At 40.6% G+C, this 20,493-nt stretch overlaps 1 protein-coding gene across 1 annotated transcript in view; it reads left to right on the top strand.

Annotated features, from left to right (window-relative positions):
* EDTP (Egg-derived tyrosine phosphatase) overlaps positions 1-17,620 on the top strand; it is a 326,043-nt gene extending 308,423 nt beyond the window's left edge. The window contains exon 12 of the mRNA XM_071663269.1: positions 15,697-17,620. Coding sequence (XP_071519370.1) covers positions 15,697-15,840 — 144 coding nt within the window. The 3' untranslated portion in view covers positions 15,841-17,620. The remainder of the gene's footprint in view (positions 1-15,696) is intronic.
* The last annotated feature ends 2,873 nt before the right edge of the window (positions 17,621-20,493 follow it).

Here is a 20,493-nt window from a genome sequence, read left to right as displayed (position 1 = left end):
TTTTATTCTCCCTAAAACGTAATGATACTCTCTCACCCCAACTCTCATTTGCCCTCTTTTTCACCTCTTGCACCTCTCACTTGACCTCTTGCCTCTTTCTTTTATACATCTCCCAGTCATTTGCATTATTTTCCTGCAAAAATCCTCCAAATGCCTCTCTCTTCTCCTTCACTAATAACCTTACTTCTTCATCCCACCACTCACTACCCTTTCTAATCTGCCCACCTATCACGCTTCTCATGCCACAATCACCTTTTGCTCAAGCCATCACTGCTTCCCTAAATACATCCCATTTTTCCCCCCACTCCCCTTACGTCCTTTATTCTCACCTTTTTCATTCTGTACTCAGTCTCTCCTGGTATTTCCTCACACAAGTCTCCTTCCCAAGCTTGCTCACTCTCACCACTCTCTTCACCCCAACATTTCCTCTTCTTTTCTGAAAACCTCTACAAATCTTCACCTTTGCCTCCACAAGATAATGATCAGACATCCCTCCAGTTGCACCTCTCAGCACATTAACATCCAAAATTCTCTCTTTCGCGTGCCTATCAATAAACACGTAATCCAGTAACGCTCTCTGGCCATCTCTCCTACTTACACACATATACTTATGTATATCTCTCTTTTTAAACCAGGTATTCTCAATCACCAGTCCTTTTTCAGTACATAAATCTACAAGCTCTTCACCATTTCCATTTACAACACTGAACACCCCATGTACACCAATTATTCCCTCAACTGCCACATTACTCACCTTTGCATTCAAATCACCCATCACTATAACCCGATCTCTTGCATCAAAACTACTAACACACACACTCAGCTGCTCCCAAAACACTTGCCTCTCATGATCTTTCTTCTCAGGCTCAGGTGCATATGCACCAATAATTGCCCATCTCTCTCTATCCACTTTCAGTTTTTCCCATATCAATGTAGAGTTTACTTTCGTACACTCTATCACATACTCCCACCACTCCTGTTTCAGGAGTAGTGCTACTCCTTCCCTTGCTCTTGTCCTCTCACTAACCCCTGACTTTCATCTCAAGACATTCTCAAACCACTCATCCCCTTTACCCTTGAGCTTTGTTTCACTCAGAGCCAAAACATCCAGGTTCCTTTCCTCAAACATACTGTCTGTCTCGCCTTTTTTCTCATCTTGGTTACATCCACACACATTTAGACACCCAAGTCTGAGCCTTCGAGGAGGATGAGCACTCCCCGCGTGACTCCTTCTTCTGTTTCCCCTTTTAGAAAGATAGAATACAAGGAGGGGAGGGTTTCCAGCCCCCGCTCCTATCCCCTTTAGTCACCTTCTACGACACGTGAGGAATATGTGGGAAGTATTCTTTCTCCCCTATCTCCCATAATTTGTTGCAGAATGACAGGCCTATATACCATAAAAAATGCTAAATGTGTGAGAACATGGCATGCAGTTTGTTTATATTCAGTAGCAGGTGCCAGGATGGTCTCCTTTGAAGAGAGAGGTTCTTTAAGGTTGTACCATATTTTCAAGTGACAATGGTAATTCTTAAAGATGACTTTTCACTCATAGACTATTAATACCCTTCTCAAGTAGATGACCTTACACTCACACCACAGCACTTTACCACCACAGTAGCAACATCACACATGCAGCACTACATTACACAGTTAGAATAGTGACTTGTGCCCTTCCACAGAAGTCTTCAGTTTCTGTTTTAACCCCATACAGAAACAAATTCAGCAGACACCCTCCAGTCTCCTTGAATTGACAGTCTCTTCCACTGAACAAAACACCTACGATTCTAGGCATGACACATGATGTTCTCTCTCCTTATCAATATGATAATCACAAAAGCAACAAACTAAATGCCATCAGAACACTAAGTGGCACCGGACTTGAACAAGAAAAAGAATTAATCAACATTGTATCCAAATAATTCACCTGTATCACATTAAGCATAGGCTCACCTTCATGGTCTTCCACTCCCTCAGAAGCACATTTAACGGAGCTGCAAAGCACACAAAATAGTGCACTAAGAACAATCACTGGCTGCTTAGCAACCACAAACACTCAGTGCCTTCACAATGAAACAAATATCCTGCCATTACAGACCCACTTTAAAATGCATGGCACTGAATGGCAACGTGGCAACAGCCCATGATTCCTTCCACCTACCCATTCCATTCTGTAACTAACCAAAGCCCCAAATAAAAATGAAAAACTTACCCCTGCCTCACTCTGAAGTAACATTTGTTTACAGATCACCCTATCCCCAACAAATATAACAGTCACAAAACATGAAAGAAGTGTAATCGTTCAAAATCTCTTTTATTCCCTCCATCCATCCATCACCAGTTTAGTCTCCTCATTCTTCTTGTTCCCTGACTTCTGACACAGATATCCTATTTGCCAACCTCTCCTCACTCATTCACTTTATATGTCCAAACCATTTCAGCACACCCTCTTCTGCTTTATCAACAATTCTTTTTAATGACCTCACATCTCTCTCTTTACTCATTCAATCAAGAAAACTCACCCCACGTATTGTCTGTTCTCAAACATTTTCCTGAAAAAAATATGCAGGTATGCAGTCTGTTGTGGATGAGAGGAAGTGAGTCACTTCTTGTTTGCTGATGATATAATGCTGGTAGCTGATTTCAATGAGAAACTGTAAAAGTTGGTGACTGGGTTTGGTAAAGTGTGTGAAAGAAGAAAGTTGAGAGTAAATGTGAATAAGAGCAAGGTTATTAGGTTCAGTAGGGTTAAGGGACAAGTTAATTGGGATGTAACTTTGACTGGAGAAAAACTGGAGGAAGTGAAGTGTTTTAGATATCTGGGAGTGGATTTGCCAGTGGATGGAACCACGAAAGCAGAAGTGAGTCACAGGGTGGGGAAGAGGCAAAGGTTGAAAAATGTATGGAAGGTGAGAACATTGTCTCGGAGAGCAAAAATAGGTATGTTTGAAGGAATAGTGGCTCCAGCAATGTTATATGGTTGTGAGGCATGGGCTATAGATAGGGTTGTGCGGAGGAGGGTGAATGTGTTGGAAATGAAATGTTTGAGGACAATATGTGGTGTGAGGTGGTTTGATCGAGTAAGTAATGAAAGGGTAAGAAAGAGGTGTGGTAATAAAAAGAGTGTGATTGAGAGAGCAGAAGAGGATGTATTGAAATGGTTTGGTCACATGGAGAGAATGAGTGAGAAAAGATTGACGAAGAGGATATATGTGTCAGAGGTGGAGGGAACAAGGAGAAGTGGGAGACCAAATTGGAGGTGGAAGGATGGAGTGAAAAAGATTTTGAGCGATCAGGGCCTGAAGATACAGGAGGGTGAAAGGCATGCATGTCATAAAAGGTGAGTATACAAGACACATCCAGGGACCTGGAAACCCTTTCTTACTTGTATTCAGTTTGTTCAAGACAACAGAAGATGAGGCAAAGCAGTGAATGCTCATTCTTCTTGAAGGCTGTGACTGGGATGTTTAAATGTGTGGACCAAGATGAAAAGAGAGGAAAGATGGGTTGTGCATTTTAGAAACCTGGATATTCTAGCTCTGAGTAAGCAAAGCTCAAAGATAAAGGGGAAGAAAGATTTGGGAATATTATAGGGGTATAGTCAGGGTTTGGTGAGAGACCAGTAGCTAAGGATGGAATAGTACTGCTACTAAAGTAGGAGTTGTGGGCGTGTGTGAAACAGTGTAAGGAAGTGAATTCTAGACTTATGTGGGTAAAAATCAAAGTGGGTGGTACAAGATGGATGATGATGGGTTATTAGTGCTTATGCACCTGGACATAAGAGAAAAGATCATGAGTAAATGTTTTAGGAGCAGCTGTGTGCATGTGTCAGCAGTTTTGATGCAAGAAACTGGGTATAAGTGATGGGTGATTGAATTCAAACGTGAGTAATATGGCAGCTGAGGGGTATAATTGGGGGGCATGGGGTATACAGTATTATGAATAGAATTGGTGAGAAGCTTGTTGAGTTGTGTGCAGAAAAAGGACTGGTGATTGTGAATACTTGGTTGAAAAAGAGAGACTTGCACAAGTATGCATATGTGATTTGGAAATATGGTCAGCAAGCATTATCGGAATATATGTTAATTGATGGGTGTGTAAAAGAAAGACTTTTGGATGTAAATGTGCTAAGGGAGGCAGCTGGTGGGATGTATGATCACCATCTTGTGGAGGTGAGATTGAAGATCTGTAGGGGTTTTTGGAAAAGAGGATACAATATTGGTGAGAAGAGAATCGTGAGAGTAAGTGGGCTTGATAAAGAGATATGTGTGAAGAAATACCAGGAGAGATCAATTGTAGAATGACAAAAAGGTAACAGTAAATGAAACAAGAGGAGTGGATGAAGAATGGGAGGTTTTGAGGGAAGTAGTGCTGGCATGTGCAGAAGATCCACATGGCTTGTGAAAAGTGGGAAGTGGGCAGATTAGAAAGAGTAGTGAGTGGTAGGATGAAAAAGTAGAGTTTCTAGTGAAACAGAAAAGAGAGGCATTTGGGTTATGCTAAAAGGGAAGGAGTGCAAATGACTTGGAGATGCACAAGGGAAAGCAGGAGAAGGTCAAGAGGAAGGTAAATGGTGGAAAAAGAGAGGAAATTAGAGTTGGGGTGAGCAAGTATTGGTAAATTTTTGAAAGAGTAAGATCATTCGGAAGGAAGTTAATAATGTGGGAAAAACAAGAGAACAGATACAAACACTGGTTTGGCAAATGGAGAAGTGGTAAGAAGTAATGATGAAGTGAGGAGATGGAGTGAGTATTTTAAGGACTGTTGAATATGTTTGGTGATAGTAGATGTAGAGTGTTTGCGTTAGGGTGGTATGTGAAGTGAGAGTCATGGAAATTGGTTTGGTAAAGAGAAATGAAGTGGTGAAAGCTTCTTGAGATGAAATGTGGCAAGGCAGCTGGTTGGATGGTATTGCTGTTGAATTTATTAGGAAAGTGAATGATTTTGTTGTTGATTGATTCGTTAGGATTTTCAGTGTACATATAAATCATGGTGAATTGCCTTAGGATTGGTGGATTGCATTTATAGTGCCATTGTATAATGACAAAGGGGATAAAGGTGTGTGTTCTACTACAGATGTACAAGTTTGTTCATTGTACCTGATACATTGTATGAGATGGTAGTAATTGAGAGGGTGAAGGCATCATACTGGGAAGGAGCAGTGTGGTTTTGGAAGTGGTACAGAATATGTGGATCAGGTGTTTGCTTTAAAGAATATGTGAAAGAAGAAGCAGATGGCCTTGTATGTGGCATTTACAGATCTGGAGAAAGTTTATGATAGGGTTGATGGAGCTACCTTGTGGAAAGTCTTAAGAATTTGTAGTCTAGGGGGAAAGCTGGTAGAAGGAGTGAGGAATTTTTATTGAGAGAGTAAGGCATGCACACGAGTAGGAAGGGAAGAGAGTGAATGGTTCAAGTGAAGGTTGGCCTGCAACACAGATCTTTGTGATGTCACCATTGTTATTTGATTTGTTTATGGATGGGATGATGAAGGAGGTTAATGCGAGAGTCCTGGAGGGGGGGGAATATATGTTGTCTGTAAGGGATGAGAGTGCCTGGGAAGAGTCATTTGGTGATTGGTTATGATATAGCTCTGTTGGCAGATTGTAGTGTAAAGCTTCAGAAGTTGGTGACTGAGTTTGAAGAGTGTGTGAAAGTTGTTCTTTAGAGTAGATTTAGATAAAAGCAAAGTTATTAGGTTTAGCAGTGTTAAAGGACAGGTTAATTGGGGTGTGAGTTTGAATGGAGAAAATTTGAAGGAAATAGTGTTTTAGGTACTTGAGAATGGACATGGCAGCAGTTGGAACCTTGGAAGCAAAAGTGATCTGGAGGTTAGGTGAGGGGACAAAGATTATAAGAGTACTGAAGAATTTGTTAAAAAAGAAATCATTATCTGGTAGGGCAAAAATGGGTATATATGAAGGTATATAGTAGTCCCAACAACATTATGTGGACGTGAGTTATGGGCTATAGTTAAAGCTTTGTGGAAGAAGGTGGATTTGCTGGAAATGAAATGTTTGAGAAAAGTGTGTCGTGTGAGGTTAATCAATTGATTACGTATTGGAAAGGTAAGAGAAAGGTTTGTTAATAAAAAAAAAAGTGTGATTGAGAGTTGAAGAGGGTGTGCTGAAATAGTTCGGACAAATGTAAAGAATGAGTGAGGAAAGGTTGACATAGAGGCTGTATGTGTCAGATGTAAAGGAATAAGGAGAACAGGAAGACCAAACTGGAGATGGATTTTTTTTTTTCTTTTTTTTTTTTTCCCGCGTTTGCGAGGTAGCGCAAGGAAACAGACGAAAGAAATGGCCCAACCCACCCCCATACACATGTATATACATACGTCCACACACGCAAATATACATACCTACACAGCTTTCCATGGTTTACCCCAGACTCTTCACATGCCCTGATTCAATCCACTGACAGCACGTCAACGCCGGTATACCACATCGATCCAATTCACTCTATTCCTTGCCTTCCTTTCACCCTCCTGCATGTTCAGGCCCCGATCACACAAAATCTTTTTCACTCCATCTTTCCACCTCCAATTTGGTCTCCCACTTCTCCTCGTTCCCTCCACCTCTTGGTCAATCTTTCCTCACTCATTCTCTCCATGTGCCCAAACCATTTCAAAACACCCTCTTCTGCTCTCTCAACCACGCTCTTTTTATTTCCACACATCTCTCTCACCCTTACGTTACTTACTTGATCAAACCACCTCACACCGCACATTGTCCTCAAACATCTCATTTCCAGCACATCCATCCTCCTGCGCACAACTCTATCCATAGCCCACGCCTTGCAACCATACAACATTGTTGGAACCACTATTCCTTCAAACATACCCATTTTTGCTTTCCGAGATAATGTTCTCGATTTCCACACATTCTTCAAGGCTCCCAGAATTTTCGCCCCCTCCCCCACCCTATGATCCATTTCCGCTTCCATGGTTCCATCCGCTGCCAGATCCACTCCCAGATGTCTAAAACACTTTACTTCCTCCAGTTTTTCTCCATTCAAACTTACCTCCCAATTGACTTGACCCTCAACCCTACTGTACCTAATAACCTTGCTCTTATTCACATTTACTCTTAACTTTCTTCTTTCACACACTTTACCAAACTCAGTCACCAGCTTCTGCAGTTTCTCACATGAATCAGCCACCAGCGCTGTATCATCAGCAAACAACAACTGACTCACTTCCCAAGCTCTCTCATCCCCAACAGACTTCATACTTGCCCCTCTTTCCAAACTCTTGCATTCACCTCCCTAACAACCCCATCCATAAACAAATTAAACAACCATGGAGACATCACACACCCCTGCCGCAAACCTACATTCACTGAGAACCAATCACTTTCCTCTCTTCCTACACGTACACATGCCTTACATCCTCGATAAAAACTTTTCACTGCTTCTAACAACTTACCTCCCACACCATATATTCTTAAAACCTTCCATAGAGCATCTCTATCAACTCTATCATATGCCTTCTCCAGATCCATAAATGCTACATACAAATCCATTTGCTTTTCTAAGTATTTCTCAAATACATTCTTCAAAGCAAACACCTGATCCACACATCCTCTACCACTTCTGAAACCACACTGCTCTTCCCCAATCTGATACTCTGTACATGCCTTCACCCTCTCAATCAATACCCTCCCATATAATTTACCAGGAATACTCAACAAACTTATACCTCTGTAATTTGAGCACTCACTCTTATCCCCTTTGCCTTTGTACAATGGCACTATGCACGCATTCCGCCAATCCTCAGGCACCTCACCATGAGTCATACATACATTAAATAACCTTACCAACCAGTCAATAATACAGTCACCCCTTTTTTAATAAATTCCACTGCAATACCATCCAAACCTGCTGCCTTGCCGGCTTTCATCTTCCGCAAAGCTTTTACTACCTCTTCTCTGTTTACCAAATAATTTTCCCTAACCCTCTCAGTTTGCACACCACCTCGACCAAAACACCCTATATCTGCCACTCTATCATCAAACACATTCAACAAACCTTCAAGACACTCACTCCATCTCCTTCTCACATCACCACTACTTGTTATCACCTCCCCATTTGCGCCCTTCACTGAAGTTCCCATTTGCTCCCTTGTCTTATGCACTTTATTTACCTCCTTCCAGAACATCTTTTTATCCTCCCTAAAATTTAATGATACTCTCTCACCCCAACTCTCATTTGCCCTCTTTTTCACCTCTTGCACCTTTCTCTTGACCTCCTGTCTCTTTCTTTTATACATCTCCCACTCAATTGCATTTTTTCCCTGCAAAAATCGTACAGATGCCTCTCTCTTCTCTTTCACTAATAATCTTACTTCTTCATCCCACCACTCACTACCCACCTCCCACTCTTCTCATGCCACAAGCATCTTTTGCACAATCCATCACTGATTCCCTAAATACATCCCATTCCTCCCCCACTCCCCTTACTTCCATTGTTCTCACCTTTTTCCATTCTGTACTCAGTCTCTCCTGGTACTTCCTCACACAAGTCTCCTTCCCAAGCTCACTTACTCTCACCACCCTCTTCACCCCAACATTCACTCTTCTTTTCTGAAAACCCATACAATTCTTCACTTTAGCCTCCACAAGATAATGATCAGACATCCCTCCAGTTGCACCTCTCAGCACATTAACATCCAAAAGTCTCTCTTTCGCGCGGCTGTCAGTTAACACGTAATCCAATAACGCTCTCTGGCCATCTCTCCTACTTACATACGTATACTTATGTATATCTCGCTTTTTAAACCAGGTATTCCCAATCACCAGTCCTTTTTCAGCACATAAATCTACAAGGTCTTCACCATTTCCATTTACAACACTAAACACCCCATGTATACCAATTATTCCCTCAACTGCCACATTTCTCACCTTTGCATTCAAATCACCCATCACTATAACCCGGTCGTGCATCAAAACCACTAACACACTCATTCAGCTGCTCCCAAAACACTTGCCTCTCATGATCTTTCTTCTCATGCCCAGGTGCATATGCATCAATAATCACCCATCTCTCTCCATCAACTTTCAGTTTTACCCATATTAATCGAGAATTTACTTTCTTACATTCTATCACATACTCCCACAACTCCTGTTTCAGGAGTAGTGTTACTCCTTCCCTTGCTCTTGTCCTCTCACTAACCCCTGACTTTACTCCCAAGACATTCCCAAACCACTCTTCCCCTTTACCCTTGAGCTTCGTTTCACTCAGAGCCAAAACATCCAGGATCCTTTCCTCAAACATACTACCTATCTCTCCTTTTTTCACATCTTGGTTACATCCACACACATTTAGACACCCCAGTCTGAGCCTTTGAGGAGGATGAGCACTCCCAGCATGACTCTGTCTTCTGTTTCCCATTTTAGAAAGTTAAGAAAATACAAGGAGGGGAGGATTTCTGGCCCCCCGCTCCCGTCCCCTCTAGTCGCCTTCTACGACACACGAGGAATGCGTGGGAAGTATTCTTTCACCCCTATCCCCAGGGATAATATATATATATATATACATATATATATACATACACATACATACGCACATATACACACACACACACACATATACATATATATACATATATTATCCCAGGGATAATTTATATATATACATATATATATACATACACATACATATGCACATATACACACACACACACATATACATATATATACATGTGAGATGGAAGTATGGAGTAAAAAATTATTTTGAGTGATCGAAACCTAAATATGCTGTAGGGTGAAAGATGTGCATGGAACAGAATAAATTGGAACTATGAGGTAAACAGGGGTCAATGTGCTGTCAGTGGACTGAACCAGGGCATACGTAAAGTTTCTGTGGGGCTTGGTTATGGCTTCTGTGCATTACACATGTACACATGACAGCTAGAGAATGGGAGCAGATGTGGTCTTTGTTCGTCTTCCTTTGTCTTTCCCTTCGAGAGAGGGGTGAGTATGCAGTCTGTTGGGAAGCAAGTCAGTTGTTATATTAGGATTATACAGCACTGGTGGTAGATTCAAGTGAGAAACTGCAGAAGTTGGTAACTGAGTTTGGAAGAGTGTGGGAAAGGAGAAAGTTGAAAGCAATTGTGAATAAAAGCAATGTTATTAGGCTCAGCAGGGTTAAGGTACAGGTTAATTGGGTTGTGAATCTGAAGGGAGAAAAATTGGGCAGAAGTAAAGTGTTTTAGATATCTGGGAGTGGACATGGCAGCGAATGCAACCATGGGAGTGGATGCAAGTCATAGAGTCGGGGAGGGGCAAAGGTTCTGGGAGCATTAAAGACTTTGTGGAAAGAGAAAACTTTATCTGGGTGGGCAAAAATGGGTTTGTTTGAACAAATAGTAGTCTCAACAGTATTATATGAATATGATGCATGGGCTATAGACAACACAGTTTAAAAGAGGATGGATGTGGTGTAAATTAGATATTTGAGGATAATATGTGGTGTGAGGTGGTTTGATTAGGCAAGTAACAAAAGGGTAAGAGAAATGTGTGTCAATGAAAAGTCTGGTTGAGAGAGAGCATAAGAGGGTGAGCTGAAATGGTTTGGACATATGTAGAAAATGAGTGAGGAAAGGTTGACAAAGAGTATATGTGTCAGAATTGGAGGAACCAAATTAGATATGGAAGGATGGAGTGGAAAAGCTTTTAAGTGATCATGGCCTGAACATGGAGGAGGGTGAAAGGCATGCACTTGATGGTGAATCGGAATGATATTATATACTGGGGACTGAACCAAGGCATGTGAAGCATCCGGGGTAAACCACAGAAGTGTCTGTGGGACCTGGTGCATTACACATGATAACTAGAGAATGGATGTGAGCAGATTTAGCCTTTGTCTGTTCTTGGTGTTACCTCACTCATGCAGGAAACTGTGATCAAGTATGAAAAATATGTATAGTTTTATTTATTTCATACTTGTTCACTGTTTCCTGCATTAATGAGGTGGTGCCAGGAACAGATAAGGAAAGGCCACATTCACGCACATCCATTTTCTAGCTGTCATATGCAGTGCTCCAAAACCACAGTCCCTTATCCAAAACAATGACCTTAAGACTTTTCCGTGGTTTCCCCTGACCGCTTCAGTGCTTTGGGGACATTCCTTGGTGCTGACCATTGGCAGCATGTCAGTCCTTTATAACATACAATTCCATTTCACTTTATCCCATAAATGCCTTTCACCTTCTTGTATGTTCAGGTCCCAATCACTCAAAATCTTTTTAACCTCATCCCTCCATCTTTAATTTGGTTTTGCCCTTCTTGTTTCCACTGCTTCTGATTTATATATCTACTTTATCAAACTTTTCTTACTCGGTCTCTCTATTTATCCAAACCATTTCAACATACTCTCTTCAGCTCTCTCAACCACACACCTTTCATTACCAAATCTCTTTTACCCTTATATTACTTACTCAAACCTCCTAATACTGCATATTGTCCTCAGACACTTCAGTTTTAATACTTCTGCACTCCTCTGCACAGACTCACTGCCCATGCCTTGCATCCATACTGGGACTACAGTACCTTTTTTGTATGACTGGTTTTGATGGCTCAAGCCTCTTTGTTAGTCATGTCAGTATGGTTCTCTCTTGCCATCCTTTCATGAGGAAGCTGTTCCGAGAGTACATCTTTCAAGATGACAGATAGGTACCATGAAGAGAATAAAAAAAATTCTCTCTCTCTCTCTCTCTCTCTCTCTCTCTCTCTCTCTCTCTCTCTCTCTCTCTCTCTCTCTCTCTCTCTCTCTCTCTCTCTCTCTCTCTCTCTCTCTCTCTCTCTCTCTCTCTCTCTCTCTCTCTCTCTCTCTCTCTCTCTCTCTCTCTCTCTCTCTCTCTCTCTCTCTCTCTCTCTCTCTCTCTCTCTCTCTCTCTCTCTCTCTCTCTCTCTCTCTCTCTCTCTCTCTCTCTCTCTCTCTCTCTCTCTCTCTCTCTCTCTCTCTCTCTCTCTCTCTCTCTCTCTCTCTCTCTCTCTCTCTCTCTCTCTCTCTCTCTCTCTCTCTCTCTCTCTCTCTCTCTCTCTCTCTCTCTCTCTCTCTCTCTCTCTCTCTCTCTCTCTCTCTCTCTCTCTCTCTCTCTCTCTCTCTCTCTCTCTCTCTCTCTCTCTCCTCTCTCTCTCTCTCTCTCTCTCTCTCTCTCTCTCTCTCTCTCTCTCTCTCTCTCTCTCTCTCTCTCTCTCTCTCTCTCTCTCTCTCTCTCTCTCTCTCTCTCTCTCTCTCTCTCTCTCTCTCTCTCTCTCTCTCTCTCTCTCTCTCTCTCTCTCTCTCTCTCTCTCTCTCTCTCTCTCTCTCTCTCAGCCTTAATTGAAATATAGAGAATTATGAAACAGAAAAAGAAGACAAGGGAGAATACTTGCAAATTTTGGAAGAAGTGAAAAACCTGTCTTTTGAAATGTGCCAGGTTATAGTTATTGGGAAAGACATGAAAAGATAGAGAGTTCCAAAACTTTGACATTTAAGGATAGAAGCAGGTATCAAAACGGCCCACCCTTGAGTTGCCGATGGCAACACAATAATCATGTGACGGCAATTTGCCAGGTATTGGGTGATCTAGCTTGTGATGTGGGCACACAAGCAGCCAGCTTTTAGGAGCAAAACCAAAGTAATACCTATAGAGGAGGGAAAGTGAACAACATTGTGGCGAAGAGCAAGGGGGGGTCATGTTTGGAAGTTAGCCTGGGACAGTTTATAAGTTGGCCTGCTTTTGACTAAACTCTGTCAAGTGAGGATGCAGAGCTAGAACCACTACAAATGTAAGAGCAGTACTCCATACAAGGACGAATCAATCCTCAAAATAAATGGAGCTACTGTTCAGAAGATAAGTAGTCTCCACATATAAACACCCAGTTTCTTAGGGGCAGACTTAGCTATTCCCATAATGAGGGATTTCCAAGAAAGAGTGGACATTACAGAAATACGAAGTATGTTCATAGAGTCAAGAGATGGAATTAGAGAACCGTCAAAGGAGAGACAAGAGTTCATGAGGAGTTTTCGACAGAGATGGGTAAAGATTGGGTCTCAGAGACATTAAACTTTACAAGATTTTGTCTACCCCACTGTGATATCCTGTCCAAGTCTGAGTTTATTGAGGAAGCTGTGTCAAGATGAGATGCAGATTGAGTGAAAGAAGAGGGAGCAGAATTGAAGGGTGTTGATGAATGCAGTGTTGAGTCATCAGTGTGTAAGTGCATTGGATTATTTGTGGAAGAGAGGAAATCATTGAAAAAAAAGGAGAAAAGTGTAGGGGACTGGACAGAACCTTGAGGGACACCAATGTTGATGGGGAAAAAGGGGGAGGCTGATCCATCAACCACCACAGAAATAGATCGGCTGGAGAGGAATCTAAATATCAAAGAACAAAGTGAGGGGGAGGATCCAAAAGGGGGAGCTTAGAGATGAGACCCCAGTGCTACACCCTGTCAGAAGCTTTAGATATGTCAAGAGCAACTGCACATGACTCCCCATAATCTTTCAGGGATGATGATCAAACTTTAGTAAGATAGGATAGAATATCACTAGTGGATCTCTCCTTATGGAAGCCATACTAGTGATCAGAGCTAAGACTGTGAATTTCGAGGTGTCTGAGGATATGCGAGTTGAGGAGGGATTTAAAGACTTTGGAAATGGTAGATGTCAAAGCAATAGGACAATAGTTAGAGGAGTCAGAACAGGCTCCCTTCTTAGGGATGGGATGTATCAATGCATGCTTCCTAGGAGAAGGAAAAGTTGGTTTTTAATTAGAAATGGAATAGATGAGCAAGCACAGGTATAAGTTCAGAGGCACACTCTCTCAGGACATGGCGGTGGGATACCACCAGGACCGTAAGCCTTGCTTGTGTCTGGAGAAAGAAGTGCTTTATGGATAGTCCAAAAAGAGGTTATGGGAAGAGGCATAGGATTAGTAAGAGGAGCATCAGGAAATGAAGGAATGTTAGAACCGTCTGAGGTGGAGATAGAGGGGAAATGGGAACCAGAGTTGCTTTGTTGGAACAGAAATGTGAAGGAAAGGTGGAGTGACAGAAGTGGTTACAGATGCCCTTGGTAAAGACCAAAAAGACATGTCACTGGATGAGAAGGAGAGATTATCACACTTCCTTTGAACAATGGAATGCTCTGCCTCACTGATAATGTTCATGCAGTGATTACAGGCTGTGATGAGTGCTTAATAGGAGAGTTTTCCAAACCCAATATGCCCAATCCCTTACCTAAGTGGCCTCAGAAGAGGAATGGTTGAACCATGGATTAGATGAAGAGATTGTCTTGGAGGAAGAGGGGATAAATGCTTCCATTCCCTCAAAAATAACCTCTTCTGTGTTTGGTGGAGAGGGTAGCATCACCACATAAGGGACAGTAATTTACCCTAGGAAAGTCAGGAAAGGGGTTACATAAGTTGTTATTCCAGTCAGCTTTGTTGAGTTGCTAGTATTTTACACTTTGAAGGAAGTGCCATTAGAATAGATACATTTATGAGAGTGTGATCAGATGAACCAATTGGAGGGGAGATTTGTGTATTTACTGTGGGATGGACTAGAGGTGAAAAACAAATCCAGAATATTGGGAGAGTGATCACAGCAGTCAGGAATATGGGTAGGGTGGAAGATTTGCTCTAAATCACTGAGAATGGAGAACATGAGAGCTTCAATCCCCCCACCATCCATGTGGGAGGAATTCAGCCATTCCCTATGGTGAATGTTGAAATCCTCGAGGTAAAGGATCTCATCACGTGGTTGAGAGGATGTCCCAGTCTCATGGCAGTAGTTTAGATAGTTGAAGAAGGATATAAAATTTGTAGACTTTTGAGAGCAATAGGTGAAACAGAGGAAAAGTGTGGTAGTAGAGAGACAGATCTTGAGCCACATAGCATCAGAGTGTGGGGACTTGCAGTCATTGAGGCAGGTACAGGTGTGTCAATATTGGAATAAGCACAAGCACCACCTTTGAACCAGAATAGTGAGTGGAGATTATCCTCAACTTCGGCAATGTTTTGCTTGCATTAGTTTAGGAAACAGCTGACCCTAAAGAGTAAGGTGTGTTTTGAAGAATGAAAAGCTTGTTTCTCTGCAGACCAATGTCCCACATGCAATATTTTGTTATTGCATTATGCCTAACCTTCCCCTTTCTGAAGAAAATCTTTTCTCTTGACTGGATGTAGTTACCTTTAGGGGAGATGTCTTTGTCCTTTGAATAAGATGTTGGTCTGTGGTGCTTTGCAGCTAGTAGGATGATGATGCCATTGCCAAATGGTAGCTGCTGATTGGAGGGAAGGTCAGACATAAGACATGGTGGCAGCCTGTGTTTAGGTGGTTTGCATAAGGTGAGAGGCAGATATCTCATGGAGGTGCCTCATTAGCTTGGAGAATGCAGCCATGAAGAGAAACATTTTTTCATTCTTCAAAAGTCTCTATTTTCAATTCTGGTTGATGTTTATAGACAGTCCTAGAAATAAATCATGAATTATCCTTCTCAGTACATCTGTTGAATTATGTAGTATTTTTTCTGACCAATGAGTGAAACCTTTTTTTTTAAGCATCATGTATTACACTGACTTGTTAAATAATAGTTTGTATTTCATAAATGTATTTTCAAGCTTGAGATATACCTATTCAAACAGAGATCTTGCTGTGACAAAGAAGGAAACTAATAACATTTTTTTTTTTTTTTTTTTACCTCTTTCAGGTGCGGTCTCTCTTCTACAATATCTACGTCACTACAATAGGATTCAATGTCTCCAATGGACGCAATGAATCTGGCTTAGGTACCCTAGTCTCTAACTTTGCTCAAAAGGTTGGGATCAAACCTATGTCTTACCGAAACACATAGTAACAAAGTTTACAAGAAGCATTACTTACAAACCCAATCGGTACTGTTTATATATGTGTAAAGCTAATTTCAGAGTTGATTTACAGAAATAGGTTTTAAGTTTATAGTCCCTATCCTAAAAGTAAAATTTGAATATATGATGTATTGTTTTATCATGGAGCCTGAAGTTTTTTAATAAAATTTGATAAGTAACATAGTAAGAGTTTATATGGGTATGATATTCTTTTATAAAAAAAATTAATACAACCCTTGTAATTATGTAATTAGATGTAGAGAAGTTTTTCCTGAAGTAGCTCAGATTTTTGGTGCTTAATGTTCACACTTTTACATAGTAAACAACTGCCAAAGGATAATAACTGCAAACCAAGGTTGATTTTTTTAATGAATACCAGCAACTGCATTATATTAGAAATTTTTGTTTAATACTCCTTTGGGATTATTGGATGGACATGATGCTAATCAGAAAAGTCTAGCATAATGAAAATTGTACATATTACTCGTACATGATTAGTACCCTCTCCCCATGTGGATGTGCATTAGAGTGAAACCCAAAGCATACTAGTTCAAGAATTCTGGTAAATCATTACTTAACATCATTGTAGTTAAGGGAACTTGTGACATGCTAAAGCAAAATTGTTTATTCAAAGTGCCTGGTGCTTGTTAACTTGAATATATCCAGAAATTGGGAGGTAAGTTGTAGGGTATAATTTTCATCTCCTTTGCAAATTCCACAAGTAGAATAAATACTTTTCGGTTTGAATTATTACTCTGTTGGTAAAACTTAAATTATTGCAGACTGTTTCAGTGGAAGATTTTTTTAAAAAGGGAAATAATAGTAATATTGAATTTACATCAAGGTAAACCATGGAGTAGTTTGAGGGGCTGTGTTGTGTATGATAGGCTTTGGTTTCAGGACATTATGCATAATAGTTAAAGAATGAATAAATGCAAATGAGGTTACTGCTCATTTGTTCCTCATGCTACCTCACTAAGGTAAGAAAGGCAACTGAATAGAAATAAAATGTAACTGCCAGGACGAGAATTTTATTCATAATTAATTAATGGCAGGAGAAAAATCATTCATTGACTGATAGGGAAGAGTCTTCATTGACAAACAGCAACATATGTGATAGAAGACAGACTTGAAGTAATGTTTTCAAATAATTGTGTAAGGTGGAAAACATGACCCTTACTTTGATAAGCATGAACTGTAAGAAAACCAACCACCTTGTAGCTATGATTCATTGTAAGCACCACCTATTTTTATAAGAATGTAACTTTCTGTAATGGACTAGCTGAATCTTTATGTAAAATTTAGAGTTGCTGGATTCAGGAAGGTGTCTTTTAGGATGAATAAGTATCAGAATAAAGGAAGATGTGAAGAATCACTTGGCAGTTGAAAGACTTCACAACTGGCATTTTAGGCAAGTAATTTTCATTGTTAAAACCATGATGAGCGTGTGAAAATACTATATTTAACAAATTATGTTCAACTTTATTTTTTTCCTAGGATAAAATAGATACTTTAATTGCTTGCCTGAGTTAGGATATTTACACTAACGAATTGGGGGATACCCCACTGGCCACCACACCTTAGGTGAACCCGGCAGGCACTGCTATCACTTAGCCACACATAAATGATTACTGACTGTTGTAAATTGTGATATTATATTCAGTCCTCAATTATGTTTTTAACTTTGTATTTCTTTGTAAATGATTGATATGTAATATATACAATAAACACTGGATTTCAGGGAGAGGGAGAGTACCAGTATTACTATTTATGTTTGCTTCACTATTTTTTTCATGTACTTGTCTTTGCCTTACTCTTTTCCACTTTAAGAGTATTGAGAATTATAAATTCAGTTTAGGAGTGAATAAAGATATGAAAAATACCATTGAAGCACTGTAAAGTCACTTCTCTTAATGTCAGCAGCGTATATTTACCTTGCTGGAGGAAAGTGGATACTGCACATTGAGTCTTGGCCAGCCTCCCAGCCAAAACACACACACAGACACACACACACACACACACACACACACACACACACACACACACACACACACACACCATTTAAACCATCATACAAAAAACTCATGAACGGAAATTGGGGGGGATTTTTTAAGGCAATAACTATCCATTTTCTTTTCATTTAGCAATATTTTTGGAAGCCGAGATGTTTGTCATTACTTCATTAAAGAGTTATTCAAGAAAGTGGTTAATCACAAATTTATTAGCATGGCCAGTTCAAAGATAAGGGCATGAATTGCAATTCCTGCAAAACATATTTAAACATACAATTGAGTACCTCTTATACACTGTCTATGCCAGGTCATCCCTTCTTGTATTAATGCAATATTTATTTAGCTTGATGTTACTTCAGCTATTTCCTGCTACATTGACTAGTTCTGTCAGTAATAAAAAAGTAAAGCCTAGATAACATAAATGCGATGTACACATACACAAATTTTAAAGTTTCATGAAAGAATCTAGTATGTGTTGGGAGAGAACATTTGAAAAGACATTTCTTTTCGATCTCTAGCTGGTGATGAGAGCTCATGAAATGCATAAAACTCGATATATAATAGTCATTGCATATTATAGCGTGTATTGTTGATTGGTTGGTAAGGTTTTTAATGTATGTATGACTCATGGTGAGGTGCCTGAGGACTGTCGGAATGCTTGCATAGTGCCATTGTACAAAGGCAAAGGGGATAAGAGTGAGTGCTCATATTACAGAGGTATAAGTTTGTTGAGTATTCCTGGGAAATTATATGGGAGGGTATTGATTGAGAGGGTGAAGGCATGTACAGAGCATCAGATTGGGGAAGAGCAGTGTGATTTCAGAAGTGGTAGAGGATCAGGTGTTTGCTTTGAAAAATGCATGTGAGAAATACTTAGAAAAGCAAATGGATTTGTATGTAGCTTTTATGGATCTGGAGAAGTCATATGACAGAGTTGATAGAGATGCTTTGTGGAAGTTATTAAGAATATATGGTGTGGGAGGTAAGTTGTTAGAAGCAGTGAAAAGATTTTATCGAAGATGTAAGGCATGTGTACGTGTAGGAAGAGAGGAAAGTATTGGTTCTCAGTGAATGTTGGTTTGCGGGAGGGGTGCGTGATGTCTCCATGGTTGTTTAATTTGTTTATGGATGGGGTTGCTAGGGAGGTGAATGCAAGAGATTTGGAAAGAGGGGCAAGTATGCAGTCTGTTGTGGATGAGAGAGTTTGGGAAATGAGTCAGTTGTTGCTCGCTGGTGATACAGCACTGGTTGCTGATTCAGGTGAGAAACTGTAGAAGCTGGTGACTGAGTTTGGTAAAGAATGTGAAAGAACAAAGCTGAGAGTAAATGTGAATAAGAGCAAGGTTATTAGGTACAGTAGGGTTGAGGGACATGTCGATTGGGAGGTAAGTTTGAATGGAGAAAAACTGGAGGAATTGAAGTGTTTTAGATATCTGGGAGTGGATTTGGCGGCGGATGGAACCATGGAAGCAGAAGTGAATCATAGGGTGGGAGAGGGGGCGAAAGTTCTTGGAGCGTTAAAAATGTGTGGAAGTTGAGAACGCTATCTTGGAAAGCAAAAATGGGTATGTTTGAAGGAATAGTAGTTCCAACAATGTCACATGGTTGCGAGGTTCGGGCTATAGATAGAGTTGTGCGGAGGAGGGTGGATGTGTTGGAAATGAGATGTTTGAGGACAATATGTGGTATGAGGTGGTTTGATTAAGTAATGAAAGGATAAGAGAGATGTGTGGTAATAAAAAGTGTGGTTGAGAGAGCAGAAGAGGGTGTTTTGAAATGGTTTGGTCACATGGAGAGAATGAGTGAGGAAAGATTGATCAAGAGGATATATGTGTCAGAGGTGGAGGGAACAAGGAGAAGCAGGAGACCAAATTGAAGGTGGAAAGATGGAGTGAAAAAGATTTTGAGTGATCGGGGCCTGAACATGCAGGAGGGTGAAAGGCGTGCAAGGAATAGAGTGAATTGGAACGATGTGGTATACCAGGGTCGACGTGCTGTCAACGAATTGAACCAGGGCATATAAAGCGTCTGGGGTAAACCATGGAAAGTTCTGTGGGGCCTGGATATGGAAAGGGAGCTGTGGTTTTGGTGCATTATTACATGACAGCTAGAGACTGAGTGTGAACGAATGTGGACTTTGTTGTCTTTTCCTTGCGTTACCCCGCGCACATGCAGGGGGAGGGGTGTTGTCATATCATGTGTGGCGGGGTGGCGACGGGAATGAATAAGGGCAGAAAGTATGAATTATGTACATGTGTATATATGTATATGTCTTTGTGTATATATATGTATACATTGAGATGTATAAGTATGTATATGTGCTGTGTGTGGACGTGTATGTATATACATGTGTATGTGGGTGGGTTAAGCCATTCTTTCATCTGTTTCCTTGCTCTACCTCACTAACACGGGAGACAGTGACAAAGTATAATGAACTAAATCAATATATTGTATATTAATCAAGTTTTTAAGATGTTTTGTACAGTGTATGTTTGAACATACAGTAGGGTGAGAGGCATGCAAGGAATAAAGTGAATTGGAATGATATGGTATACCAGGGTTGACATGCTGTCAGTGGATTGAACCAGGGCATGTGAAGCATCTGGGATAAACCATGGAAAGGTCTGT

This window comes from Panulirus ornatus, chromosome 7 (assembly GCF_036320965.1).
Source record: "Panulirus ornatus isolate Po-2019 chromosome 7, ASM3632096v1, whole genome shotgun sequence".
NCBI classification, from domain to species: Eukaryota; Metazoa; Arthropoda; class Malacostraca; order Decapoda; family Palinuridae; genus Panulirus; species Panulirus ornatus.
The sequence above is the reverse complement of the archived record's forward strand: the minus strand, read 5'-3'. Positions and strand labels throughout refer to the sequence as shown.